Below are 12,178 nucleotides of genomic sequence, written 5' to 3'. Positions count from 1 at the left end.
GAGTTTTAATCTTCTTGATCTGTCCAGAGGAGACAGTGCGGTGCTGAAGTCTCCAACTACTATTGTGTTGCTCGAGATGTCCTTCTTAAGGTCACTTAGCAGCTATTGTAGGTATTTAGCTGGTCCCTCATTGGGTGCGTAGACATTTAGGAGTGTGATTTCTTCCTGATGTACACATCCCGTGATTAATAAAAAGTGCCCTTCACTATCCCTTCTAATCTTTTTCAACCTGAAGTCTATGTTGTCCGATACTAGTAAAGCCACCCCAGCTTTCTTGAGGGAGTTGTTTGCTTGGAGGATTGTTTTCCATCCTTTGACTTTGAGTCTGTGTTTGTTCTGGCTATTCAGATGTGTTTCTTGCAGGCAGAAGAATGTTGGGTTCAATCTTTGAATCCATTTTGCCAGTCTGTGTCTCTTAATTGGTGAATTCAGACCATTGACATTAAGGGAGATTATTGTTATGGGATTTTGTGCCATCTTTGTGCAAGGGTTTGTTGTGCTTGTAGGGGTTGTTCTTGTCTTACAATAGTCCCTTTAGTGCTTCTTTTAGGTTTGGTTTTGAGTCTATGAAGTTCCTGAGCTGTTGTTTATCCCCAAAGTAGTGTATGATTCCTTCTAGTTTGAATGAGAGTTTAGCCGGATAAAGTATTCTTGGTGAAGCGTTGATTTCATTGAGTTTTTTCACTATATCCCACCATTGCCTTCGAGCTTGGAGGGTTTCCTCTGATAGATCTGCTGTGAGTCTAAGAGGTGCTCCTTTGTATGCGATTTCCTTCTTGGACCTTGCTGCTTGCAGTATTGTGTCTCTCTGGATGATGTCCATCATTGTAACTATGATATGTCTTGGGGGTTTTTCTGTTAGGATCTCTTTTATCTGGCACTCTTCGGGCGCCTTGAATCTGGATGCCCGCATTGTCCAGCTGTGGGAAGTTTTCCACAATGATTTGTTTGACTGTGTCTTTTTCGTTGGGGTTGGTTCCCTGTAGTTCTGGTAGTCCAATGATTCTAATGTTGTTCCTCTTGAAATCATCCCCTAGGATTCTGATTCTGGCTAGAGCTATTTTGAAGTCTCTTGCCATGGTTTGTTATTGCCTATAGGCCTCTTGCAGCTCATCTTCAAGCATACTGATTCTGTCTTCGGCTGCAGTCATCCTATTGTTGAGGGCAGCCAGAGAGTTTTTGATTTCATGTACCGAATCCTTCATTTCTTTTTGAAGGTCTTTTATTTCTGCTCTCATTTCTTCCCGTATTTTGTCGGCTGTCTGTTGTATTGCTTCTGCCAGGTCTTCCTTGAAGTTGTCCATCTTTGCATTGAGTTCATTGAACATGTTGAGGATTTCAACTCTGAATTCTTTATCAGAGAGGTCAAGTTTGTAGGAAACGCCCATTGAGGTTTCCGGACTCCTTTGATCGTCCTCTGCTTGCAATGGGGATTTTTGCTGTTTGTTCATGTTGTTGTGGTGGTATGAAAGAGGTCCCTTGAAGATGAGTATCCCTGTTTCCTTTTGTTGCGAAAAAGGATTGTGGATAGGCTCAGTTAATAGTGGTTGGCTTTTTACTTGCCGGTTGTAGAACCTGGTCTCCTACTGAGATGTTTCCTTCAATCCTTATGTGAAGTCTTGTGTTTTATTGTCCTACTGCTTGCGAATAGCTAGGATGTTAGTCTTGGATAGGATGTTGGGGAAAGTATCTGCCACCGTGTCAGTGGTGGCTGGCCGGTATTGAGGCCACGCCCACTTTTCTTAGGCCACGCCCCTGACGATTAGGCCACGCCCCTTACCCACAACCCTACAGTGGTCAACGGGCTGGGGGTGGCTGTCTGGAGGGGAGGGAAGCCTGGGGTGCTCAGGGCCGCAGAGCAGGCTGGGTCCAGAAGGGCGGGTCAAGGGAGCGTCACAGACCTTTGCCGGAAGACAGAACGGCGGCGGCTCTTGGGGTCGGCGTGCCGGCCACTTGGCCAGCAGTCCGGAGGGGAGGGAAGCCCGGGGTGCTCAGGGCCGCGGAGCAGGCTCATGAACTGTTAATTTAATATGGACTCAGGGGGAAAAAAGGCACAGTGAGCAAAGTGTCTTGCCTTAGGAAAGTGTCTTGGCACAGATGAGCCTCAGCACGGAGTCTGTGGTCAGATGAGCATTAGCTTCCCCCCAGGGCTGATATGAATTGACAGGACACACCCACAGGAAGTGTCCAGCACTGTGTCTGCCTCATCTCCTCGACTCACACACAGAAACACGGGCTCCATCATTGCCAGGCAATGAATCCCAGCACTGGGCGGGGACCCAGGGCAAATGGGGGAAAGGCAGGGACCACTCAGAGTCACTAGCTGAGACATTTCATGGGGCCCTTCCGCCTCGCCCAGAGCTTGCACGACTCACTGGGCTTGTGGGTGAGGGAACCTCTGGTTCCATCCTCCTGAGGCTCTGGCTGGCGGCTCCCCTGGCGGGCTGCGCTGGTCAGCTCGCCCACCGGACTCAAAGGCTGCTGGCATGGAGTGCTCCCTGCAGAGACAACAGGAGCAGTTCCCAGTGGTGGAAAGTCCGGGAGCCACCGTCTGGAGAAGCACGGAATTATCAAATGCTTCCTTTCCAGCAGGTCTGACATCAGGGGGCGGGGGGTCTCCAAAAAATAATAGTGAGTTTTTTGTTGAAATATTGAATGTAATCAAAGTAAAGAGAAAGTAAAGTGAAATTTATCAGCTACACAGGTGGGGTGTGGGGCTGGGGAGGTGGGAGGTGGGGTGGAGGGAAGGTTTACTGTGGTTCTTGGTGGTGGAATATGTGCACGGGTGAAGGGATGGGTGTTTGAGCATTGTTTAACTGAGATTAAGGCCTCAGTTAACTTTCTACATGGTGATTCAATAAAAAAATAAATAAATGAATTTTTTAAAAAAGAAAAGGCTGGGGCAGGCAGGACTGAACTGATGTAATGGGGTGTGGACGGGGCGGCACAGGGCTTGCTGCTTCCTGGTTTACTTGGCAGGTTGGCACAGAGTCCATCTGGGCTTTGTTGAATTCTGACAACACCTTTGGAAGTTTTAAACAAAAAAATACCCTGCGTGACAAGTTGGACTGCCCACTAGGATGCCCACCGCGGAAATCGTAAGTAGGGAGATATGCTGCTTTGTGATCTGAGCACAGAGCAAACACCTCTCTTACCCTCCCCATGGGGACAGGCCTCCTCCCCCACAGTCCCTCTGCTCCCCCAGCACAGAGGGCAGCAGGTATGAGAGCTGAGAACCTCAGGCAAAGGAAGCTGACAGAGCAGAGACAAAGGATGAGATGGGAAGGGGAAGTAAGTACCTTTGAACTCCTAAGCAGCCTAACTGTGGGCCTGCAGTTAGATCAGCCATTGATCAGAAGCCCAGGCCCCAAGACTCCTTCCTGGGACTTGGAATTTGGTCACGTGGGGACCCATTTTATTCTCAGAGCAGTGAGGTGCTGCTGGTTTACCTCTATGCTGTGGGGACAGAGTGCGTTCAATCCCTGAAGTCTCTGAGCCCATGGGCTCAAGGCTTGTCATGTGGCCACAAGTACACACATGGGGGGGGGGGCACCACTCAGTCCCCCTCAGGGGGTTTGAGCAAGGCCTGCTCTCCTCTCCGCATGCTTCTGGGGCCACAGGGAGCCAGTGTCCCTGTCTCTGTGGACACACACACTTACACATTCAGGCACACGAGTCTCCTTCTTGGCCTTCTGGAATGGGCACTAGGCTTGTGTTTTCTCCTCCCTTGTGGAGGTTTCTCTTGTTGCAGGGCCAAGAGACAGTAGCCTAACAGTGGCCCACATCTGCCCCCGTGGCTGAGAGTGCAAACGCCCAAAGGTGGGCTCATGGGAAAGAAGACTTTTATCTGATAGTCTCCTAGCTGAGCTTTACTCTGACCTACCTTCATGAATCAGATCTTTCAAAACATCCTAGTCAAGATGAGGTGACTAGAGGCTAGAGTGACAGCACAGTGAGTGGGGCATCTGCCTTGCACATGGCTGACTTGGGTTCAATTCCTGGCACCCTAAATGGTCCCTCATGTGGAGTGATTCCTGAGCACAGAGCCAGGAGTAAGCCTTGTGCATTTCTGAGTGCAGCCAAACAAAAGCAAAACAAGACAAAACAAAGGTAAGAGGGGATCACCTATACATTTATGGTCAGCTTTTTAATCAGAGGCACCAAAATATCTGGATGCCAATATTTTTGTTGTTGTTTAAAAAATTTTGGTTCTGTGCTGCTGAAGTTAAACCAACAGAAGGGTTTGGAGTGATAGTACAGTGGGGAGGGTGTTTGCCTTTAGTGTGGCCAACCTGGGTTTGATCCCTGGCATCCCATATGGGTCCCTGAACACTGCCTGAGTGCAGAGTCAGGATTAACCCCTGAGCACCGCTAAGTCTACCCCACCTCCAAAATAAATAAATAAACAAATAAAACCTAAAAAAAGGGAAAGACAAAAAGGAAAATTTCAAAACAAAGTTTAAGAAAGTTCAGTTAGGGAGGGTAAGGGTGAAATGTTCCTGGGTCTATTTTTATGTTGTAGAGGAGGATTTTCAAAACATTTTCTACTTGGCCATTTTTGGCGGTTTTTTGTTAGTTTGTGGGCCACACCTGGCAGCGCTCAGGGATCACTCCTGGTATGTTGAAGTTCAAGCCTGGATTGGCTGCAAGGTAAGAGCCCTACCAGCTATACTATCTTGTCAGCCCAACTTATATGTTATTAACAGAAATTATATAGTAAATGTTGATGAAAATCTTAAAACATTAAAACATATACTCCACGGGCTGGAGAGACAGTACAGGAAGGGGTTAATACACTTACCATGTATGTGGCCAATCCAGGTTTGATCCCTGGTACAACAAGGCCCCCCAATATCACTGAGGACAGAGCCAGAAATAGCCCCTGAGCAGGGGAGGGTGTGGCACAACACCCTCCCCTTCCCCTGCTGTGCATTTGTGTGAGTGCTCCCAACTTCTTAGACTGCAGCTCATGAGCCCTTAGGGTAACTCACGGAAACTGAATGTGAGAGGGTTGTGAGCATGTGGGCCACAGGAGAGTTATTATTTTGGGGGGCTCACCTGGCGATGCTCAGGGCTGACTCCGGGATCTGAGCTCAAGGATCACACCTGGCAGGGTTCGGAGGAACTGTAGAAGGTGCCAGGGATCAAACCTGGGTTGGCCATGTGCAAGGCAAGTGCTCTCCCTTGCCTTGAGAGATATTCTATCTCTCCGGCCCAGGAAAAGGTTCCTGAACTGAACACTAATTCAAAAATCAAGCTCCTCACGAACCCGAGGTGCTTCTGGCAGCACTTGCCCAGGGTGGCATCTCAGGAGCCAAGAGGGGCGGCGAGTGGAAAGAGTGTAAGAGGCCCCCTGTGTGCTCTGGAACATGGCACTGCTGGGATTTCCCCCCACAGCGATGGCCCCACCCCCACCCCATTTCTGCAGCACCTCCCCAAAGCCAAAGCTCACTTGTCGGTGACAGCTTTCAGGAGGGTCCAAAAGGCAGGCTGCGGCGAGTGCTTCCGTTGGGCACGCTTCTTCCTTTTGTCTCCCTCCTTGGCGAGGATGTGCTTGGTGTGCAGACAATGGATGAATATGGCCTCCAGGGCACTGTACACGGTGTTGGCATCAGTTTCCTCACTTGTCACCACCGCGTCCCAGGACACGTACTGCTTCTGCAAGGCCTTCATGGAGCCCACAAGCCCCTTCTTGATGACCTGGAGGGCGGCGCGGACAAACACCAAGTTGGTGGCACCCCTCGGAATGCCACTCTGTCCTCCACCAAACATGGGATGGGGCACACCAACACCAATGCTTTGTCCTGCTGAACTACCAAACTAGCACCACCTGTTCGAACTAGCTAGAGGCACAGAAGGAAAAATCACACATACACACCACTCAGAGGAAGCCGCTGTTTGTAAGGTTGTTTTTATGCAATAACATTTGCATACCTACGTATTTGGATATGGGGTGGGGGAGGCGGATTTCAGGAGGCCCAGGCGCCCCTTCAGTGATTCTCAGTAGCTGGCATGGCAGTTCAGTGTGAGGGCCAAAGGGTCTCTGCTACCTGTACTGTGCAGTGCTGGGCATTAGCTGGGTCACCCCCGGATTCTGGGGGCCATCAGAGCCATGCCCACTGATGCTGGGAGACCAAGTGGTGCTAGGGATGAAACCTAGGTCAGGTGAACACTTAGAGTGTGCCCTAACTGCTATACTCTCTCCTGGTCCCAAGTAGCAATTAAAAAGTTTTTCAGGGACTGGAGCGATAGCACTATGGGTAGGGCGTTTGCCTTGCATGCAGCCGACCCAGGTTCAATTCCCAGCATCCCATATGGCCCCCCTAGCACCGCCATGAGTGATTCCTGAGTGCATGAGCCAGGAGTAACCCCTGTGCATCGCCGGGTGTGACCCAGAAACAAACAAAAAAAAGTTTTACAAGGGACAGGGAGCTATGCAACAGGAGGGGCATAAGCTTCACAGTAAAAGGCTTGGGTCCAGCCGAGCACCACCAGGAGTAGACCCCAACTCTCACCCCCTACACCCAGACAGGAATAGCCCTTGAGCACCACCTGTGTAGCCCCACCAAATATTACCCAACAAAATGTTTTTTATGCTTCCTCTTACCTAAGCTTCCAGAAAATGGGCTGCCAGGATTACGTCAGCACATGTAGTGGCATCAGGGTTTGGACTTGTGGCCTCAGGGGCTTGTGGCCTCATTCAGGCTTTAAGCCACTGCACCACCTATAGCCCCTGGTGTTTTTTTTTTTTTTCTTAAACAAAGGCTATTCCTGCTATGCATCATTGGGTGGGCCTGAGAATGTTTTGGGGAAGCAGTGACTGGGCTCAAAATCAGGGCCTTAAAGACAAGAGCTTGGCCACTGGCCACCTTCTCTATTTCTGAAACATGGGCTTAGAGCCACATGGAACTGGGATTCAGAGGTGGACTCCCTCAGAGGGACTGCTCCGGAGCCTGGGGAATGCCTCTAGACAGGGCTGAGCTTCCCACCTGATGCAAGACCAAGAATGCAGAGCATCAGTAAGAGGGAAAAGTGCTGTGTTAGAGCCAGAAAACAAAGGAAAGACAGGCATTTCTTTCTATGGTAAGAAAGAGTCTAGGGACCTGATCAGTAGTAGAGCAGGGCTGGCCCTTGCCCTGCATATGGTTCCCTGAGCCCTGCAGAGTGATCCCTGAGTACCAGCCAGGGATCCTGCACACACCCCTGAGCACACACCAGATGTGGCCCCCAAACAAAATACAGGAAAGGATTCTAGGGCGTTGGAGATGCTCAAAGGGCTGAGCACATGATACCTGGCATATACAGGGCCTGGCAATCAATCCTCTACACCGCATGTAGGAACTCCGGCGCACCGCTGGTGGAGAGCAGCACAGCTGGAAGCCTCACTCCCACCCAAGAGAGAGAAAGACATGAGACTGCAGAGGCCTGAATTTAGTCCGGCTCTGTGCCTGTCACCAGTTGGAACATCTAGACACTTCAGGTTCCTGAGTCCCAATTTCTATCAGATGGAAATAAATTTCCTCATCTATAGCACTGAGATTACTACACTGAGGACAAGGCTGGATTTTTTGTTTGTTTGTTTGTTTGCATTTTGGGGTCACACCTGGTGATACACCGGGGTTACTCCTAGTCCTGCACTCAGGAATTACTCCTGGCGGTGCTCAGGGGACCAGGTGGAATGCTGGGAATTGAACCCAGGTTGGCCATGTGCAAAGCAATTGCCCTACCCGCTGAGCTATTGATCCAGCCCCATGGCTGGATTTTTAAATGTACTTTTCTGTCCCCCTCATCTGGTACAGTTCCTGGTACATGGAAGTGCTCAGTAAGTATTTGCTGAAAGAAGAAATTAAGTGGGGCAGAGGTGATGGCTCAAGGCCTTTGCATGTGGGGGACTTAGGTTTGATCCCCAGTACTGCATGAACTCTGAGCACCGCAAGTCTTATGAGTAGCTTCTGAAATTTGAGCACTGCTGAATGTGGCCTGAAAATCAAGAATAAGCAAACTTGAAGTAGGGCAGGGGAGACAGTTTAAGTAGTGACGGCACCATATGGCCCCCTCGGCATGCTGTTCTGATGGTCTGAAATCACCAAAATGTTGCCATGATGCCCTGCTAGCACCTCTGGGCTAAGCATGAAGAGCATCACAAATGGTTCCATGATGTATCAATTAATTTACAAGAGATGTCCAGAACTGGAATATCTATAGAAATAGAAAACATCTGCATGGCTGCCAGAGACTCAGAGAAAGGGGATCAGGAAGAACTGCTACTGGGTGCTACAGTACTTCTTTCACGGGGGTGCGAATATTCTAAAATTAGATTGTGGCAACAGTGGGTGGCACAGTTCTGTGAATAAATTAAAAACCACTCACCTATGTATTTCAGATGAGTACATGTCATGCCATATATGTACTTATTGACTATTTTAATATATTACCTTGAGAAACATGTCTTTAAATCCTTTATTTTTAACTGGATCTGCTTTTTATTGCGGAAGTATAAAAGGCCTTTATATATTCTGGCTATTAGGCCCTTTAAAGTTTTTAATGTTGGGCCAGAGACACAGTATGTGGGTTATGCCACTTGTCTCCCACGTGGCTGACTCCAATTCTATTTGCTAGTACCACATATGGGCTCCCAAACACTGAAAGGAATATTTATTGGGCACAGAGCCAGGAGTGAACCCTGAGCAGTGCTGGTGCCCAATGCCCCACCTCCTTCCCCCCCATAAATAAAGGATTTTAAATCTTTATGGAAATTCAACTTAAAATTTTCTTTCTACATTAGATAGTATTACTATATTATATAGAAGGTCCAATCAGGGGTCAGAGTGATAATGTAGAGTGTAGTGCTTGTCTTATAAGCAACCGGCCTGGGTTTGACAACTGGTACCTTCGATGAGCTTCAGGCTGCCAGGTGATCCCTGAATGAAAAGCCAGGAGTAAGCTCAGTAAGCCCTGAGCACCACTAAGTATGGCCCCAAAACAAAAACAAAACAAAGATGCAATGCTTTCTTCAGCTGAACTTCTACGAGGTAGGGTAGGAAGAGACAACGAAGGCACATATGCACCAGAAGCCTACTGCCTAAAGACTCAGTCCTTGTCAGGATACAAAGCCAGCCAGTGGCTCTGCCCAACCTCTGAGGAGCACTGGGAAGGTGGCATAGGGAACAGCCTTCCGAGGAGAACCAGCCTATGGGACAGACGTCCCAGTGGCCAGGAGGAGAGAAGACACAACTAAAGCTCGAAGTTCTTTGCTGGCAGAAAGTTCTCAGAATAATGGAACATCAGCAAGGAGAGAAAGCAAGCTCAGCTTCTCCCAGAAAGACACCTCAGAATTTGGTTTCCAGACAATCCAAACATTGTTCTCACACCCTGCCTCTCCCAGGGAATGCAGGGCCCATGGAGAGGCCAGGAGAGCCCAGGCCCACAGCCACCAACAGGTCCCCTTGCAAGGGCCAGAAGGAGGTAGTCTTTCGACTACATGGGAAGGAATGGACATCATGTGAGAGGGGAGGCCAGGCCGAGGGATAGTTGAGCAGCAGCGGTTCCTGAGGTCTCCTTACTCCTTTAGAGCATATGACTGGGGATCAAAGGGAAATATCAGTGCTGTGGGGGCTCAGGGAGGTCCCCTGAAAGATTTCCAGTGAGCCTGCTGCCCTAGGGCTTCTTGATGGCTCTGGGCACCACAGGGTCAAAACCTATATCCTAGTCACCCATGTGGGTGGCCACTGAGGCAGTTACTGTCTTTGGACATTTACTGTTTCCTGATTTTCCCAAGTATGAGTGTTTTGGGCTCTGAGGCAGAACAATTGTTGTCCACTTTCACAGAGAAAACTGAGGTTCAGTAGGAATGGGCCCAGAGAAGGCACAGAATTCTCTGGTCTCCTCACCCCAACCCTACGCTTCTCACCAAACCACTGTCACGGGTATTAAAATAAAAGCATTAAAGGCAACTTATTAATGAGACTTTTAGGAGATAGGCAGATGCTCCAGTTGGTTGGAGAAGACCTAAACTCATGGAGAAACCACAGTGCTGAAGGGGCAGCGGCTCCAGTCAGCTCCCATGTCCCAGCACACAGCTAGGAAGGAACTGCCCTGGTTGTTTGGGTTTTCAGTTTTCATTTTCCTCTTTATATTCTTTTACCTTCTCTATACACTTCCAATTTTACTTCTCCAATTTCCATTTTCACTCTCCCCCACCCACCCTGCTGAGATCAAAGAACAAAAAGAGAAGAATGCTTTAGAAGAGGCTTACATTGAAAGAAGAAATGCAGGGGCTGACTTTCCTGCCTTCAAAACACTTCATCCAGGAGTAAAAAGCAATCTGTGCTCCTGAGAGACTTCTCAGCCATCCCTGCTGGCCAGCTTTCTGGGGCCTGACCCCAGTCCTGTACTGGGCCGCGTGGAGCAATAGACTGACTCTCAGCCATGCAGTGGCGGTGCCACCTGATGAATCGTGTTCTGCAGCTGGGGAAGCATGGCAAATTTTGCTGTTGGAAGAAGCGTGACAAGGTTATCTTCTGACTCAGAAGGGCAGCTGACTTTTCAGCCACAAGTGCTCAATGAGTAAATGGCACTGTCTTGCACTGAGCCAAGCTGGATTTCTGGACTAGTGTCTTGTGAGGGGCAGAATGGGGGTGGGTGGGAGAGGTGGGGAGAGAGAGAGGGGAAGGTCTGTGTGTGTGTGTGCAAGGGAGAGGGAGAGAAAGAGAGAGAGAGAGAGAGAGAGAGAGAGAGAGAGAGAGAGAGAGAGAGAGAGAGAGAATGGGAACTGAGCCTTTGAAGGAACCAAGTGTAGAGAGAGAAACTTCCACTGTATGATTCCCAGACTAAGCTTGGGATACAGGAGGCAAGGATAGGTTGCTGGGGGACACCGGGTGAAAACGTTCTTTCCTTCCATCCAGCCAAGAACACCCTTTTCCCCTCACACTCTTCTCTCATGTTCCCTAGGACTCTGAATAAAAACAGGAACTTCCCCGCCCCACAAGTTTATCCACCAGTGCACCTCCAGGGCCCCAAATAGTGCTTTTGGGAAAACACTTGCTGAATGAACTGATGAATAACATAAAAACAAGGGCAAGTCAAAGATAGCTCATGGTGGAGAACAGGCCTTGCCCACAGAACACGGGTTTGATCCCCAGCACCACACAAACCAACAGAGGCCTGGGGCAGGTGTCTCCAGTCACTGAGAAAGGGAAGTGAAGAGGAGAGCTCCTCCCATTAAACCCAGCTGCAGAAGGTGAAAACCAGTCCGATTTCTGGCACCTTAAGCAGGGGGATCCTGGAGGCACTTGAAGGAGTCTCAAAGGAATGAGACTCGGAGAAGCTGCACAGAGACTATGGGTTCTCCTTAGGGTCCTTATCAACAACCGTGAAATAACCAAGTCTGCTGCCCGGTCAAGAGAATGTGGAGGGAATGTGCACCCACCGTGCATGGGGCAAGTGTGTGTGCTGCTCTGAGGTCATAGTTCCTTGGGTTCAGGAGTGTCCCAAATGGTCAAAGCTCAATGACCTGGCACCTGCAGAAAGAAGAAACAAACTTGACAGGCCCGGGTGGTTGTTGGGGCTGACCAGCAAACAGCTCTGGCTGGGGGAGCACAAGGTGAGGAGCCTTAACATGTGCAGGACAACTCACACACCATTCTGCCACCACACAGTGGCATCTCCACTTCCCCAGGCCAGCACTGTGAATGGAAGGGCTGGGTCCTGCAGCTGCAGTGGAGTGAGCGACTGAGGCACCAGCACTCACCTTCAGGGATTTGGCTGCTGCCTACCAGGCGGGTGGCCAGCACAGGGAGTCCAGCATCAGTGCCAGACACACAAACCCCAGGAAGCCCAGGGGAACAGAAGGTGAGGAGAAACTGGCTACGCAACAGGGGCGGCCCCCCATGCTAGCTGACCAGTGGAGCCTCTCGGGGGTCAGTCCAGCCAGTCCCCTTAACTGCCAGGCTGTCCCCCAAGTTAGCTGACCCCAGGAGACCCCTCGGGGGCAAGTCTAGCCTCCCCCTAACTGCCAGGTTGTGCGCAAGCGTCTGTATTTAGCTGCTGTGCGGCAGTGAGGGGGGTTAGCAGAGGGCTTGAACTTTCTCAGACCGCATGGGGACTGGGCCAAGGGGCCATGGGTGCAAGCTGAGGCCGCGGGCAGAGGTGCAAGGACCTTGCTGGGTTTGTCATGAGA

At 49.9% G+C, this 12,178-nt stretch overlaps 1 protein-coding gene across 3 annotated transcripts in view; it reads right to left on the bottom strand.

Annotated features, from left to right (window-relative positions):
- Window positions 1–11,923, bottom strand: part of LOC129406607 (uncharacterized) — an 84,869-nt gene extending 72,946 nt beyond the window's left edge. The window contains exons 1-4 of one of the 3 annotated variants that reach the window (XM_055144952.1): window positions 11,429–11,923; window positions 10,256–10,490; window positions 5,453–5,700; window positions 949–1,502 (exon numbers count right to left, since the gene is read on the bottom strand). In XM_055144952.1, the coding sequence (XP_055000927.1) occupies window positions 1,448–1,502; window positions 5,453–5,700; window positions 10,256–10,490; window positions 11,429–11,466 (576 nt within the window). In that variant the 5' untranslated portion in view covers window positions 11,467–11,923 and the 3' untranslated portion in view covers window positions 949–1,447. Of the gene's footprint in view, window positions 1–948; window positions 1,503–2,902; window positions 3,024–5,452; window positions 5,701–10,255; window positions 10,491–11,428 lie in introns of those variants that run through there. The other 2 variants (XM_055144953.1, XM_055144951.1) reach the window with 2 other exon arrangements.
- Window positions 11,924–12,178: the final 255 nt, after the last annotated feature.

The sequence above is a fragment of the Sorex araneus genome, chromosome 7 (assembly GCF_027595985.1).
Source record: "Sorex araneus isolate mSorAra2 chromosome 7, mSorAra2.pri, whole genome shotgun sequence".
Lineage (NCBI taxonomy): Eukaryota > Metazoa > Chordata > Mammalia > Eulipotyphla > Soricidae > Sorex > Sorex araneus.
This window is presented reverse-complemented; position numbering and strand designations above follow the sequence as displayed.